At 45.5% G+C, this 15,487-nt stretch overlaps 1 protein-coding gene across 4 annotated transcripts in view; it reads right to left on the minus strand.

The window, feature by feature from the left end:
- Positions 1-5,521: 5,521 nt before the first annotated feature.
- Positions 5,522-15,487, minus strand: part of AK7 (adenylate kinase 7) — a 57,304-nt gene continuing 47,338 nt past the window's right edge. For all 4 annotated transcript variants that reach the window (XM_054566946.1, XM_054566947.1, XM_054566944.1 and 1 more), the window contains 4 exons: positions 11,931-12,128; positions 8,869-9,089; positions 6,253-6,411; positions 5,522-5,613 (listed from right to left, as the gene is read on the minus strand). In XM_054566946.1, the coding sequence (XP_054422921.1) occupies positions 5,575-5,613; positions 6,253-6,411; positions 8,869-9,089; positions 11,931-12,128 (617 nt within the window). In that variant the 3' untranslated portion in view covers positions 5,522-5,574. The remainder of the gene's footprint in view (positions 5,614-6,252; positions 6,412-8,868; positions 9,090-11,930; positions 12,129-15,487) is intronic.

The following is a 15,487-nucleotide window of genomic DNA, read 5'->3' on the forward strand; positions in this document are numbered from 1 at the left end:
TGACTAATGGGCTAGGTGTTTGCATATTCCCAACGTTTAGGACCCAATTAAGGATGAAACTTGAGCCACGGAAAGTGGAGCGTGAGATAAGCCAATTACAAGTCTATTGGACAGGAGGCTCCCTGTGCTGTTAGCCTGCCCTGCTGTCCTCGGAGCCCTGGCCACGCCCTCCAGCTGCTGCCCGTCTCTGCTGTGACTGACTGCCCTTCCGCCCCACGCCGGCCTTACCCCCGCGCCCTTTCCACCCACTGCTCAGAATGGGGAAGATGCTTCAGCTGGTACTAAGTTGCCTTCAGATTGTGTCTTCCACGCAACAATGTCACACAGAGTGGGAAGAATTCTTAAACTGGTTCTCTTTCTCTTAGGTCCATGGAGCATTCAAATTAAAAAAAAAATGCAACAAATATGTTTGAGAGCAGAACCTCTTCCCATACTGGGAGCTACCTGGGTCGTGTTTGTCTCTTAGAGGGTGATAATTGGAGATACTGTGTGCAGTGGAGGTTTTTACCCCAAAAATACAGTGATTCATTGGACTATTATTGGTGCATCCTTTTTAAAAAGTTTAATAAAAAACCAGATGTATGAGTCACTAAGTAAAAATAACATAAGCACTTCCATCAAATGAGTACTGTACTCGAGCTGTCTTTGCATTAAAGGTTCATTCCCCTTTTAGATGTTCGTAAGTTTATGTTTTGAAGAATGCACATTCTACCATTTGCCTGCAGGAAAGAACCACAACAGCATGTTGACTAGACCCAGCCCCAAACCTGTGCCTCCGCTAGTTTCTGCAGCAGATCAGTATCCTTGATTTGCTCCTTTCCCTCCTTACCCATATCCTAGCTGTGAGCAAGTCCCATTGATTCCACCTCCTAAATCTGTTTGAAATCCATCCTCTCTTTCCATCTCCTCTGCCGCCACCGCAGTCTTAGCCACTGTCTTCTCTTAGCCCACTGTCGTCGCCACAGAACTCCCACTCCCACTCCTGTTCTCCTGTGCCTTATCCACGCAGGAATATGCTATAGATGTCACCCCCGGCATCAAAACCCAATTTCATGGCTTCAGTTGCCCTTAGAATAGAACTTAACAGTGGCGTACAAGGCCCTGCAGAATCAGGCTTTTGATTTTCTCTCCAGCCTCATCTCGGGCTCTTTCTCTTGCCCAGCTGTGCTTCAGCCCCCCTCCCCCGCGCCTCTCTTCTTAAACATGCGAAGCTCCTTTCCACCCCGAGGCCCCACACTTGTCCCCCATCTGCAGTACTGCCTAGTTCAATGGGTGACTCATTCTTTGTCAAAGCTCACGTGTCGCTGCTTCGCAGATGCCTTACCAGACCACTTATCCAAACTTTGTTTACTTGAATTATAGGCCTTATCACATAACCAGAACTTCCTTGTTAATTTTTTAAATTATTTATTGTCATCCTTACTAAAATACGTGTTCCATGAAGGTAGGGACCTTTTGATTATACTGTTTAGTACTAGTCCTAGCCCAGAGCACGAAACCACCGGACTCATATTGGCCCATATTGGCACAGTAACATATTGTTACTGATTGGTTAACAACAACTTAGACTGGCCCAGGTATTTCAGTGCAGTCATTTCAATTCTGCAGTTAATCTGGCTAAAATAAACCAAAAACCAGTTGGTAATTACCTTAGCATAGGTTGCCATAACAAAATACCACAGAATGAGTGGCTTAAACTACAGACATTTATTTCTCACTTCCGGAGGCTGGGAAGTCGGAGATCTTAGTACCAACATGGCCGCTTTCCCACGAGGACTCTCTTCCTGGCTTGCAGACAGTAGTATTGTCACCGTGTCCTCCCATGGCAGAGTCAGGCAGAAAGCACTCGCATGCTTGCTCCTGTGCTAGGTCCCTGGTGTCTCCTCCTATAAGGAGACTAAACCTACTGGATCAGCCTGCCCTTATGACCTCACTTAATCTTAATCACTTCCTTAGAAGCCCGATTTCCAAACAGGCAGCAGGGTTGGGCGTTAATGCTCTCACGAATTTTGGGGCCTACATTCTGTCCATAACAGTGATCCACAGATTGCCAACTCCTGGGAGGGAATAATGCCTGTTAATTATATTAGTTATTGCTGTGTAACAACTGCCACAAACTAAGCTGCCTAAAACAACACATGTATTGTCAAACAGCTTCTGTGGGTCAGGAATTTAGATGTGGCTCAGTTGGGTCCTCTTCAGCAAGGCTACCTTCCTGGCATTGAGACTGGCGTCTCCTGTGAAGGCTCCCCTGTGGAAGGATTCCCTCCCACCCCTTTCGGTTGGTGGGCTTGGTTCCTAGAAGCTGGTAGGTTGAAGGTGTCCGTGTCTTGCTAGTTGTTTGCTAAGGGCCCTCTCAGTTCCTGGCAAGTGGGCCTCTCCCATAAAGCAGCTTGCTTCACCAGGCTCATAGAGTGGAGAAGACAGTAGAGCCTGCTAGCGTAACCTCACAGTCTCCTGTCACCTAAGTGTTGCTTTATTCCACTGGAGAGAAGCAAATCACAGGCTCCACCCACACTCAGAGAAGAGATTACACAAAGCCACAGAGACCTGCGGGCTGAGATCGCCAGGGGCCATCTCTTGGTTGGCCTGCTCTATCAAATAGGCTTACTTTGTGTATAGCACCTAATATGGGGCCAGAACCAAATGTACTAAACTCAGAATGTGTATCACATTCTGGTTAATTATGAAATTTTTAATTGAACTTATTTGGGTGACATTGGTTAATAAAATTACATAGGCTTCTGGTATACAATTCTATAACACATTGTCTGTATATTGTCTTGTGTGTTCATCACCCAAAGTCTCCTTCCATCACCATTTATCCCCCATACCCTCTTCTACCTAAGTGGCACTAGGGAAGCCTCTTGGTGACCCTCAGAATTACTTAAGGGTCCCCTCACAGCCATGTGGACTTAACTGAATGACTGAAAGTTGGCCTTAGTTACAAAAAAAAAAAAAAAAAAAAAAAAGGCTGGGCAAAAAAAAAATTCAGCTAAATAGCTTTTATTCCCTAATATTTATTATACCCCTACCATGTGCTATGCACTTTTTTAGTCTCTAGAGATACAGAGAAGCAAAACAAAATCCCTATCCTCATGGAGCTTACATTTTGGTGGGAGAGACAGACAACAGACACATAGGAATATAAAACGAGGTCAAGGTGAGCAGAGAAAAGAAAACAGTGGAGTGTCACAGAGAGGACAATGTGGGGAGGCCTCTGAGGGGGCATTTGCGCTGAGCGTGGATAAAATGAGAGTGAGCACGTGGATATGTGAGGGCCAAGCAGCTCAGGCGAAGACCCCGAAACAGACTGTTCTTGGCAACGAGGCTTGAGTGAGGGAGACAGTGAGCTCCTGAGGGGCCGGGCTATATCCATCGGGCCTCACAGATCCAGGTCAGGACTTGGCCTTTCACTCCCTGTGAGAGGGAAAGGCAGAGGAGGGCTCCGAGCAGACATCTGAGCTTCTGTTTCAACAAGATCCCCTTGCTGATACGTTGAGAGGGGTCACCAAAAGGAGCAGGCAAGGTGACAGCAGCAGTCCGGGTAGGAGAAGGTAGTGTCTTGGGCCAGGACACTAGATTGGAGGGCTGAGAAGCAGACGGACTCTTCCGATTGCTTGGGTTTGCTCAGTGAAGGAAGAAGCTATGTCATGAAATGTAGTCATCGTGAAGGCGTGAAAAGGATGTATCAAAAACTAATGACTTCAAACTGTTGAACATGCGTTCTTTTTATTTACTTATTTTTTAATAAAATTTAAGGCTCAAAAATTGAGCAGTGAGACAAAAGAAAAAATTGGTAAATTGGACATCATCAAAATTAAAAACTTCTATGCCTTAAAAGGGACCGTCAAGAAAGTGAAAATACCACTAAATGGGAGAAAATATTTGCAAATCATGTATCTTATATCCAGAATATATAAAGAACTCTTATAATTCAATAACAAAAGACCAACAACCCAAATAAAAAGTGAGCAAAGGACTTGAATATACATTTCCCCAGAGAGGATGTGTAAGTAGCCAGCAAGCACATGGAAAGGTGCTTACTCACAATGTGATACACACTTCATTACTGTTGAATACGCACACGCTAAAATGACAGGTGTTGGTAAGGATGCAGAGAAATTAGAATCCTCTTATATTGCTGCTGGAAATGCAAACTGGTGCGACCATTCTGGAAAAACAGGCTGGCAGTTCCTCAATAAGTTAAACGTGGAGTCACCCTATGACAACAATTCTATTCCTAGGTATCTGTCCAAAAGAGTTGATACCAGGTGTTCAAACAGGAACGTGATGACGAATGATCATAGCAACTGTATTCACTCTGTTTAAAGATGGAAACAACAAATGTTCATCAACAAATAAAACGATTAAACGAAATGTGGTCTATCCATACAATGGAATATTACTCAGGCATAAAGAGAGGTGAAGTACTGATATACGCTATGACGTGGATGAACCTTGAAAACATGCTAAGTGAAAGAAGCCAGACACAAAAGGCCACCTATTGTATGATTCTGTTTATATAAAATGTCCGGAATAGAGAAATTCATAGAGTCAGAAAGCAGATTAGCGGTTGCTAGGAGCTGGCAGGGAGGGGATAATGGGGAGCAACTGCTTAACAGGGAGAGGGTTTCCATTTGGGGTGATAAAAAGTTCTGGAGCTAGGTAGCAGTCAGTGTACAACACTGTGAATGTACTTGGTGCCACTGAATTACACATTCTAACATGGTTGTAATGGTAAATTTTATGTTATGTATTACCACAATAAAACAGCACACTCCCCAGCCAGGGCACACACACACACAAAAAAATAGCACAGTATATTTAGATAACATCTAAAAAGATCAAATAGATACGCCATTAAAATAAACCTAAACAAATTTCTTATTCAGTGTAATTCTGGGAATTACAGCTTTTAGAGCTGGAAGAGACCGTCAGGATTGATTGATTATGTCTACATTGTACAGTTAGTTTGTTAAAAATATTCAGCAATTTTCTAATTATCTCAAATACCAGAATTATTCATCCTGTTACATGAATTTTTCTACAAAGAGGTCTCCAGTACTCTCTGACTTACTGGTTGGGGTACTGACCCTGAACTCAGAAAGCAGCCTTGTGGAAACCAATCACATCTGATTTACTGTGATTCAACAAAGCACAGACCACCCTAATTTATTTCCATTTCTAATACCACTGGTATTTGGGCCATAACAAATTGTGTAAATTTATTAGCCTACATGTTCACATACTATATATTCCAGTTTTCTCCATACTGTAAATTACTAGCAACATTAGTGTGCAGATCGCTGAGACTAAGAGCGAAATATTAAATCAATGTTTGTCCCACGAGCTGTGTCACGAGCTGAGGAAACTTGCCTTTCAACATAGTTCTAATGAAGTAATCACTCCCTGCCAGGCAGCTTTTTATAATGATTTCACATAATATTTGCTTGCAGGAAAAAAATAATTTTCAAAAACCTGGGAAAGCATATTTTAATGCAATTTTTCAAATTACAATGTCAAAGTCATCTCTCGCTCTGTGAAGGGTTATGGCATGAGGTTTTTCCAGCCTCACTGCGTCGCAGGATTGTTCTTGAAGAGATACTCTGCCTGTAAGTGAAAGGAAGAAAAAAGGCAAGTCAACAATTAGTAGGTGTTATAAGATATTTATGAGTCATATTTGTGCTATTAATGTTTACAATTAAAAGTACCTAAATCTTACTTTCAAATGAGTAATAAAAATCTTACAGCTAAGTGAAATAAGCTGATCAAAGAAAGGCAAGCACCATATGATTTCACTTACATATGGAATAATGAGCCAAATAAACAAAATAAAAAAGACTGATGACTGAGAGGGGAGGGGTGTTGGGGGGCTGTGTGAAAAAAAAGATAAATAAGAAAAAAAAAAAAAATGACCTCATGGACACAGACAACAGTCTGGAGACGACCTGAGGGAAAGGGGGACCGATGGCGATGGAAGGAGACTTGACTTGGGGTGGCGAACACAATACGATGCAGAGATGATGTGGTATAGAACGGTGCACTTGAAACAGAATTTTCCTAACCAATGTCACCCCAATAAATTCCATAAAAAATGTCTTTGATTATAAATGGCGAAGGTATGAGAGGCTATTTTCCAATCAGACATGTACTTTTTCTATGTCCAACTGGCCTCCATTTAGATTCAGGTATATTGTATTTTCAAATTGATATTAAAAAGAAAAAAAAAAAAGAACCTAAATCCCTTACGAGAAAATCAACAGGATCCTCTGGTCTGATCTTACAACACTCGTTGAGACCCTGCATGAGCGTCGGCATGACGTAGGTCATTAAATAGTTTCTCAGGGGGGCAGACTGGGCCTGTAGCAGTTCTGTTTCTTCTCTTTTCACTTCCTCTAGTCGCTTATTCTACAAATAGAACATTTGGGGGTGGGGTAAAGAGTCAGAAGAAGGAGAACACCTTCACACAACTCACCCCACAATGCATTAGAACTAGGTGGTGCTATAAGTGTTCACCACGTTATTATTATGAAGATGGTATTTGTAACCAGCAGAGAAGACATATAACAATGAGCTAGTCATTTAGAAAATAATAAACTGGACTCCTACCTCACTTCTTAAATGAAATTAATTTCTAGCTGCCTAGATGAAGGAAGGAATGAAAGGGAGGGAAGGAAGAAAGGGAGGGAGGGAGGAAGGGAGAAAATCATAATAGTGCCAACAGAAGGTCTAAGGTCATTGGTCTGCTGGCCTTGTGTTAGCCCTTGCTCAGCATACAGCTGCCCTCCCTTGGGAAAAATAATCCCATACTTCTTTTGAGAAACCCTTCTTCTCAGCCTAGTGGTTTAGGTGGGACCTAAGCCCCTTGGGCCAGCCCACCTCCGGTCCACGAACGCAGGAGGAAAGCCCGCGGGTGCTGCCCGGCACAGAAGATGCCGCCCGGCACAGAAGATGCCGCCCGGCACAGAAGATGCCGCCCGGCACAGAAGATGCCGCAGAGAGAGGGCTCCCAGGGCCTGAGTGACACCACCTGAGCCACTCCCGCGAGCCTCGCCTGAAGCCGGCCCTCCCTCTGGGCTTTTCTGTTAGGTGAACCCATCAATTTTCTTTATTTCTATGCCATTTTCAATTTACTTTTTTGTCACTTGCAAGGTAAAGAGTCCTGATTTTTTTTTTTTTTTTTTTTTTTTGAAAAGAGGTCTTTCCCAGCAAGACAGCAAACCCAGAAATCAAAATGGGAAAAGACTGATAGATTTGACTACATCAATGTTTTTGAGACCAGAAGAAACACCATAAATGATGTGGAAGGATGAGATGAGAAAAACTATTTGCAAAAAATTATGAGAAGTGAAGACATTTTCAGAGCTCACACTGCCAGGCACTGTCTGCGCATTTTTTACATATTTTAACTCTTTAATCGCTGCGACTCCTCCATGAGTAGGTGCTATAATCACCTTAATTTTACAAATAACAACTAGCAGATGGAGAAACTGGGACACAGAGTAACAAGGAGAGCACAGCCCGGTTTGGACCATGTGGGAGGCTGTTGTCTCCTGGGGCTATTCCTGTTTTTCTTGCACCACCTAATCGGGAATTATTGTTGCAGAAGGATAAGAAAAAGATACAGGGCTCAAGCAGGAGCAGAGGAATCCTGCACCGGGAGAGGCACTGTGAATTCCTAACTACCGTGAGATCAGTTTTTCTTGATCAGAGTGGCCTGTGTGAGCAGAAACTGGAAAAGCAGAGTTGGGGGCGGCAGAGGGAGACACCGGTGAGCAGCATGTAAATTGGCGGAAGGGTGGGTTAGAAATACACGCCAAAAATCAAACCATGTGTGCAGAGTTTGAGCTAGCAAACCTTAGGAATATGTGCTAAGGACACAATCAGGAACCCTATGACGTGTGCAGAATGGCGTCCTTCCTTCCTCCCCTTTTTCTCTTCCTCCCTCCCTTCCTCCCTTTTTCCTTCCCTCCTTTCCTCCCTCCCTCCCTTCCTTCCTCCTTCCCTTCGTCCTTCCCTTCCCTTCCTTCCTCCCTTCCCTTCCTTCCTCCCTTCCTCCCTCCCTCCCTCCATACATTAGATAGAATAAGTGCAAAGACAGAAATTAAAAAGTGTAAAAGGGAGGACATCTGATATGTTTGGGGGAGGGGCAGAGGTTGAAACTTTAAATATAGCTGATGTCCAGGAAAGACCTCATTAGGAAGATGACTTCTAGTAAAGAGTCAAGAAAAAGGAAGTCGCGCAGGTGGTGCATATTTAGATGCACTGAGAAGCCATAGAAGCAGCAGGCCGCTGAGGACTTTGGGGGCCGCGGAAAGGAGTTTGGACTGTTGTCCAATGCGAGGCACAGCCTGGGCAGAGCCTGGGCAGAGCCGGGCCGCGCAGCATCTGTATTTTAGGAGACTGCGCGGGCAGAGATGGGAGGTGGACCGGCAGAGTTGGGGGCCCTGCCCGAAGGCGCGGCCGCGGAACTCTGGTGAGGAACGCTGGCCCCGACGAGGCGCGGAGAGCTGCGTGTCCCTGCGCACTGCTGTAAGAGAGGACCTGGGGATGAGGAGGGTGGCATGAGGCTGACCACCCGGGTTAAGGTCGACCAGCAGCAAAATGTCACACCTGAACAGGGATGTGTGGTATTCCTACCCAAGGTGACGGCTAGTTCTTGCTGTTATTTATACTAAGCAAAAGATGATGGGCATCATTTTTCAAATGGTACGTGTAACTAAACAAACTAACATGTCTACTAAATGTCTACCACTTGGGATATTTCCAGTAGGCATTTCTCTCCTAGTGGCATGGGAAGCACAACTGGCCTGAATGGCTTTGCCGGGTGGGGGCCCACGCAGGTGCCTGCGCGCGCTCGCTTACCCACTCTTCCCAGCGAGCCATCTTCTCGGCCATCTCCGTGGCTTCCTTGCGCTCCTGGTCCGCTTTCTCCCTAGCCTCCTTGGCTAAGCATTCCTCAGCAACCCTCCGCTCCTCCTCTGCCTTTTCTTCATCTGTTAAACCGTAATTTCGGGGCTCCCCGATCTCTTTGATGAGCAGTTTGATGGCGAGTCTGTTCTGAGCATCTTCAAGTTTTCCTACATCTTTAAATACCAGGAGAGAGGAAGGAAGGCGGTCAACGCACACTCACATGGGGCCCGCCTGCAATACGTTCTGAGACAATATTCGGGAGATTGTTTATCACGCTACGCTTGCGGCGGATAAGTTATGTAAGTTACCACACTGGGGTTTCCTTTTCGAGTTGTCAGTGCATTTCAGAGCTTCTTGTCTCGCTGGCAAATGTCAGGCTGATGTCTGGCAAACACCGGGCGTGCAGGGGGGGGAGGGGGGCAGGGGGGCGGGGGGGGGGCGGGGAGAATCGGCTCCAGTCATCGCGAACTGACAGTCACCGTTGATTTAAGTGGATGGATGAAGGGGAATGGACTTCCTCAAAAGGAGTGAGTTCTCCGTCCTGGAAGCATTCAACCAAAGACTGGAACACTTCAAGTGGGGGTTTCCACAGAAGGAAGTCCTACCCTAGACTGGGTGATTTCCTGGTTTCTGCGGTTTTGTCTCGGAGAATCAGTTCTTCAGGGACATGCTTTTAATTTATTTTAAAAAACAAACAAACAACTAACCATTTCAGTTAGCCTGCTTGAATGGGAAGAAGTCCAAAATCCAGACTACCTGACTAATGTTAATATCAAGAGCAAGAAAAAAGAGAAGAAAAGGCTTGTTGGTGACAGTAAGTTCCCCCACAGTCACTGAAGAGTCAACCGGACACACCACCCCCTTGGCAGTTCTTGGAAGGAATCTGCACAGAAGGGTGTGCAGTGGGTGCATTTTGGTGCTTAGCACCGCCCAACCTTCCTCGCTTCCCCTCGGTGGCCTCTCACCCCCCCCTCCATGCACAGCCAGGGTGATGCTCTCTTCCCCACCCCATGTTTATACACCATGACCTTGACCTAGACCAAAGGCACTGCCAGATTCTGACAAGGGAAGACAGAAAGAAGAGGGCCAATGTATCAGTTTGTGGGTAGAAGCAAGACAAAAACAAAAAAACAGAAACTCACATCTGCAGGTGCCTGAACTCCATTCCTCTAGCAGAGCAATTACAACCTTGATGTGCTTGGAAAGGCTTTGAAACATTTTTGAAAAGGTTCACTCTCTTGGAGGAGGAGCTTGCACAGGCCAATGCGGCCCCCAGCAATACATCTGCTCTGACCTTGGGGGGAGCTTTGGAGTGGGGCGGCACCTGGCCACATGGGCGCCACGTGGCCTCTGACTTGCCCTTCTTGGAATGTGGAATTAGGACCAAAAGTCATGTCCAGCTCCAGGCTTGGCTCCTGTGTAACACGGAAACTCTGGATCCCAGGACAGCCCCAGGCCACCACGTGAACCAGGGAGGGGAGAGAGAGGCCCTGGTTCACAGAGTGAGAGAGGAAAGGGACGTGAGGGAGCAGAGTGGAGTTCAGAGAGGCCGAGAGAGAATGCGGGCGCCAGCATCATTCCGGACCGTTCCAGACCCTTCTGAAGCCAGGCTGCATTCCTGACCTTGACACCCTCCCCCACCCGGTCCCGACGATGCATTTCTCCCCTTTGCTTTTATTATCTCCCGGTGTCAGCGTGGAGTTTGGGCACAGACTGAGACAGGAGCACCGTGGCCACTCAGTCCCTCCTCCCATCACTTCTGCGTCTCTCAGCGTTTCTCCCTGGGGTCCTCCTGATCTTTCCTTGAGTAATTTCTGGGGTTTTACTGAAAAGATGACAATGACTATTTTTGTGAAATTTGCTCACCATTTTTTCTTAGTTCTCTAATTAAATAGGGCAAAGGACTTTCCATAGTAGTAGGTATCAAATCCTTTGCTTTGCATATAAAATAGGTAAAATAAATCCAATATACACAGACACAGTCAGATGAGGGTAAAACCCAATCACTTCAAAGGGTGCAAAACAGAGAAGAATTTATAAGTACTGTTATCTCTGTTTCTTTGTAGGCCATTTGATGCCTTAGCATTGGTAGTAAAAACAAAATTACCACTTGCTGAACTCCTTCAGTGTGCCCGAAACTTCCTGTTATCTCTACCATCTGGAACCACACTACAAGCCAGGGACTACTCTCCTGTTTCACAGATGAGAAAACCAAGGCAGAGCCGGAACTGGAACGGGCTCCCTGTTGTCCTTAGCTCTAAGCCTCCCAGTGCTCCAGAGTCCAAATACTGCCCCTTCTGGCTCTTGGAGGTGGAGAGAGGCCTTGGGAGGCCCAAGGGGTTGGCCTGGCCACTAAGCTCCCACCAAGCTAGGGCTTTGTCCCCAGTGGAGGAGGAAGTGTCAAGTGCCCAGAAAACCAGAAAGGAAGTTCAGGAGTTCACCAAGCCAAGGGCAGTGGAGACAGGACAGCTGAGACTTGGAGTCATGAACAATGATGGTGATGGTGAGGAAGATCAGAGATCATGTTTCCTGCACGCTGGCTGCAAGCTAAGCTCCGAGTAAAGTGTTTAGAGGAAACACGGAGAAATGCAATGCGGAGCTATTTGCTTTTCTGAGTAGCTATGGGGGAACCAGGGGAGGGGGGTCAGCTGGCCAGTCTAAAGGCCAGGAGGGGCTCTGCAAAGAGCACTAGTGTCCACAATGCTACCGTGATGGAACACTGTCCCCAAGGAAGCCAGGGGGATGGCCCAAAGCAACACATTTCTTTGAACTGTCCTTTAAAATGTTGGTATTCCACTTCATAATATACCCATATGTTTTCACGGAACAATAACACTCCACCACCAAGTTTCCAAGGAGGACTCCCCAGGAAAAGCGCCTTGTTTAGCCTGCGACTTTCCAACATTTCTCCCCTCCCCCACCCCTCCCAGGGACTTGCTCTGAGGTTGGCTGGGGGGTCCTGACTCAACGCGGTGGCTCTCCACAGTCACATTATTTTTGAGTTCATTTCGTACCGATATGAATAGGGTGGACTTCAACTTCATCAAAATAGTTGAGGACCGTCTCATCTTCAGTATTGATGTCCCGGTAGTTGCTCAGAGCCCGGAGGAACCGGTCCTGGCTGTAGTGGGTGCCTGCCACCAAGCTCTCGGGAAGATTTATCACTCGATACTTGAGGAACTCATCCGAGGCATCCAGCGCACAGACGAATTCTGGAGAGAAGGAGAGGCTCCTGAGTTAGCCCAGTGACGGTGCAGGTTACGTAAGTAGCAGGTGCTCGTAAACGAGAGATCGTCTGGTTCAACCAAGTGGTGTTTTTAGGATTTATTATTTTTTTGTTTCTTTTTTTTAAAGATTTTATTTATTTGTAGAGAAAGGGGGAAGGAGAAAGAGGGAGAGAAACATCAATGTGTGGTTGCCTCTCATGCGCCCCGTACTGGGGACCTGACCAGCAACCCAGGCATGTGCCCCAACTGGGAATCGAACCGGCGACCCTTTGGTTTGCAGGACAGCACTCAATCCACTGAGCCACACCAGCCAGGGCTATTGGACTTACTGTTTTTCTTTCCCTCCCTTCTTTCCTCCCTCCCTTTCTTCCTTCCCTTCCTCCTCTTCCTTCCTTCCTACCTTCTTTCCTTCCTTCCTTCTTTTCAATAAAAGCAGCAGAAATTGCCATAGCACATCTTTAATAACCCTGTGGTATCTATCATCAGCTTCCCAGTCAATCGCCAAAGAGGTTGGTGCCTATAAGCAATATGCTTTAATGGCTGATTTGCCACACTAATAAAAATGGGGACGCCCCCACTTAAGATTTTACTTTTCCATGGATCCTGCACTTTCCTCACTTTATGCCTTTGGCTATGAAACATCTATGTCCAACACAACACGGTCAGAGCCTAGCTACGTTTTGACACGTGGATCGTATCAATGACAGCATCATTTCACCCACCTGTGACTGTCTTTTAACCTATGAAAGCAGCTGTTTCTCCAGCTTCTAGTCCCAGTTCAGTGGATATTTGAGTGAGTGAATGAATGATTAAAGTGCAGGTCAGCGACATTCACTTTCTAGGTGAGTTGCTGTTCTCAGATGTCCTCAGCAGGTACAGGATACACTGGGGCCCAGACCAGCAGCCATGGGCATTATAAACAGCTGGCACCCTGAGAAAGCCTGGGACATTTTGGGAATTATTTAATTTTTATTCAACAATTGTACTGGTTTGCCACATACCAATGCCAGTCTCACCAAATTGCATTCTAATATGCTTTCTTGAAAGAGCAAGAAAAGTAAGTGTTACCCTGACGGGTGGCTCAGTGGGTTGGGCATCATCCCGCAAACTGAAAGGTCGCTGGTTTGATTCCTGGTCAGGGCACGTGCCTGGGCTGCAGGCCAGGTCCATGGTAGGTGGCATGCGAGGCAAGCGACCAAAGTTTCTCTCCCTTTCTTTCTCCCTCCCTTCCCCTCTCTCTAAAAATAAATAAAATCTTTTTTAAAAAAAAGTGTTAAGTGCAGAGCCCGGGGCAGGGTGTGCCCATTGGGAATGTGGAACGCCCGTGAACGTTGTCGGCTTCGTGCATTAACAGTGAAAACAAAGGCTGAGGATAGAGCTTATGAAAGTCCAGGAAGCACAGAGTCCCAAACAAGGTGGATGCAAAAAGGCCCACTCCAAGGCACGTCATAAATAATATGCCAAAGGTTAAAGGTAAAGAGAGAATCTTAAAAGCAGCAAGAGAAAAGAATTTAGTTACCTACTGGGGAGTTCCCATAAGACTGCTAGCTGATTTCTCAAAAGAAATTTTGCAGGCAAGAAGAGATTAGCACCCTCGCTGGTGTGGCTAAGTGGATTGAGTGCCACCTGTGAACCAAAGGGTCTCTGGTTCAATTCCCAGTCACGGCACATGCCTGGGTTGCAGGCTTGTTTCCTAGTTGGGGATGTGGGAGAGGCAACCACACATCTATGTTTCTCTCCCTCTCTTTCTCCCTCCTATCCCTTCTCTCTAAAAATAAATCTTAAAAAAAAAATCATTCTATAGAAGGGATTGGCAAGAAATATTCAAAGTCATGAAAAGCAGGGACCTATAGCCAAGATTGCTCTACTCAGCAAAGCTATCATTTAGGACTAAAGGACAGATAAAGAGCTTCACAGACAAGAAAAACTACAGGAGTTCATCATCACCCAACCATTATTATATGAAATGTTAAAGGGACTTATTTAAGAAACAGAAGACCAAAGCTATGAACAATAAAATGGCAAACAATACATATCTATCAACAATTGAATCTAAAAAACAAACTAATGAAACAAGAAGAACAAAGATGGAATCATGGATACAGAGAAGGTTTTGATGGTTGGCAGATGGGAGGGGAGCATAGGGAAGTGGGTGAAGAGGTGCGGGGACTAACAAGTACAAATTGGTAGTTACAGAACAGCCAGGGGGATGTAAAGTGCGGTGTAGGAAATGGAGCAGCCAAAGAACTTACACGCATGACCCATGGACATGAACAATGGTGGGGGGACTGCCTGAGGGAGTAGGGGGTGCCGGGTGGAGGGGGGCAAGGGGGAAAAATCGGGACAACTGTAATAGCATAATCAATAAAATACAATTAAAAAAGAACTAATGAATGCATAAATATGCGGAACAACAAATTGATGTTTCTCTCCATCTCTCTCTAAAAATAAATAAATAAACTTCCAAAAAATTTAAAAGTTCTGTTAATAATCTACAAATTTCAAAATATAATACTGTATCTTCTTTCCAATGATTGGGAGATGGAAGATTCTAGCTTGTCAAATCTTGTGAATTATGACTGATATACTTGGCTTCCAATTTTCAAAGAATGTTAATATTATACGGTATTTTTTTAAGAGTCCTTTATCTTTTATGATTCAGGGAGAACTTCATGATTTTGCAGTACCTTGAGATAATTATTCAGAATGTCTGCTTTTCTTGTGCTGGCTACCTGTGGCCAGCAAGTAGATGTCTGCTTGGTGAGGTTACTCAAAACAAAGCCGTCAGTGTATTTAGCTACCTGGAGTTGTGTGAAAATCTAAATTTTAGCAAATGTTTCCACAGTCATCAGATAGGAATAACTTTAAATTTGGTCTCTTTCAACCAGGAGATCTGAAAAGAATCAAACTGGATATATGCTAACAGCAGAGGTAAAATGCAATGATTTATCCCCTGGAACTTTATTACCATAGATTCCAATGTGTTCCACTCAAATCAAGCACGAATGCTTGTATTCATCATGCTCTTTTCCATATCTTAAGATGTTTTGACATCTTGGGAGGGGGCCTGCCTGACATGCGGGAGGCTGCCCCTCCCAGGGCCAACTAGCTTCTGAAGACAGCACACAACTTGATTGGGAGCAAGCCTCCTATATGCAAGCCAACTACCCTCTTTATGCAACGTAGGCCAAGCCAACTTTCCCCCTGCCTGAAACCATCTAGCGCCCGGTGCCAGGTAACGAGACCACTACCCGCTGGCATTACGCAAACAGTCCAGTCCTCTAAAGAAGCTGTTGACTCTGCCCTGCCTTGCCTTTCCCACGGGAACCCCAGGAGAGGCTGTG

The sequence above is a fragment of the Pteronotus mesoamericanus genome, unplaced genomic scaffold, assembly GCF_021234165.1.
Source record: "Pteronotus mesoamericanus isolate MK-2021 breed Mesoamerican mustached bat unplaced genomic scaffold, CSHL_Meso_final contig_182, whole genome shotgun sequence".
In the NCBI taxonomy this organism is placed as follows: Eukaryota; Metazoa; Chordata; class Mammalia; order Chiroptera; family Mormoopidae; genus Pteronotus; species Pteronotus mesoamericanus.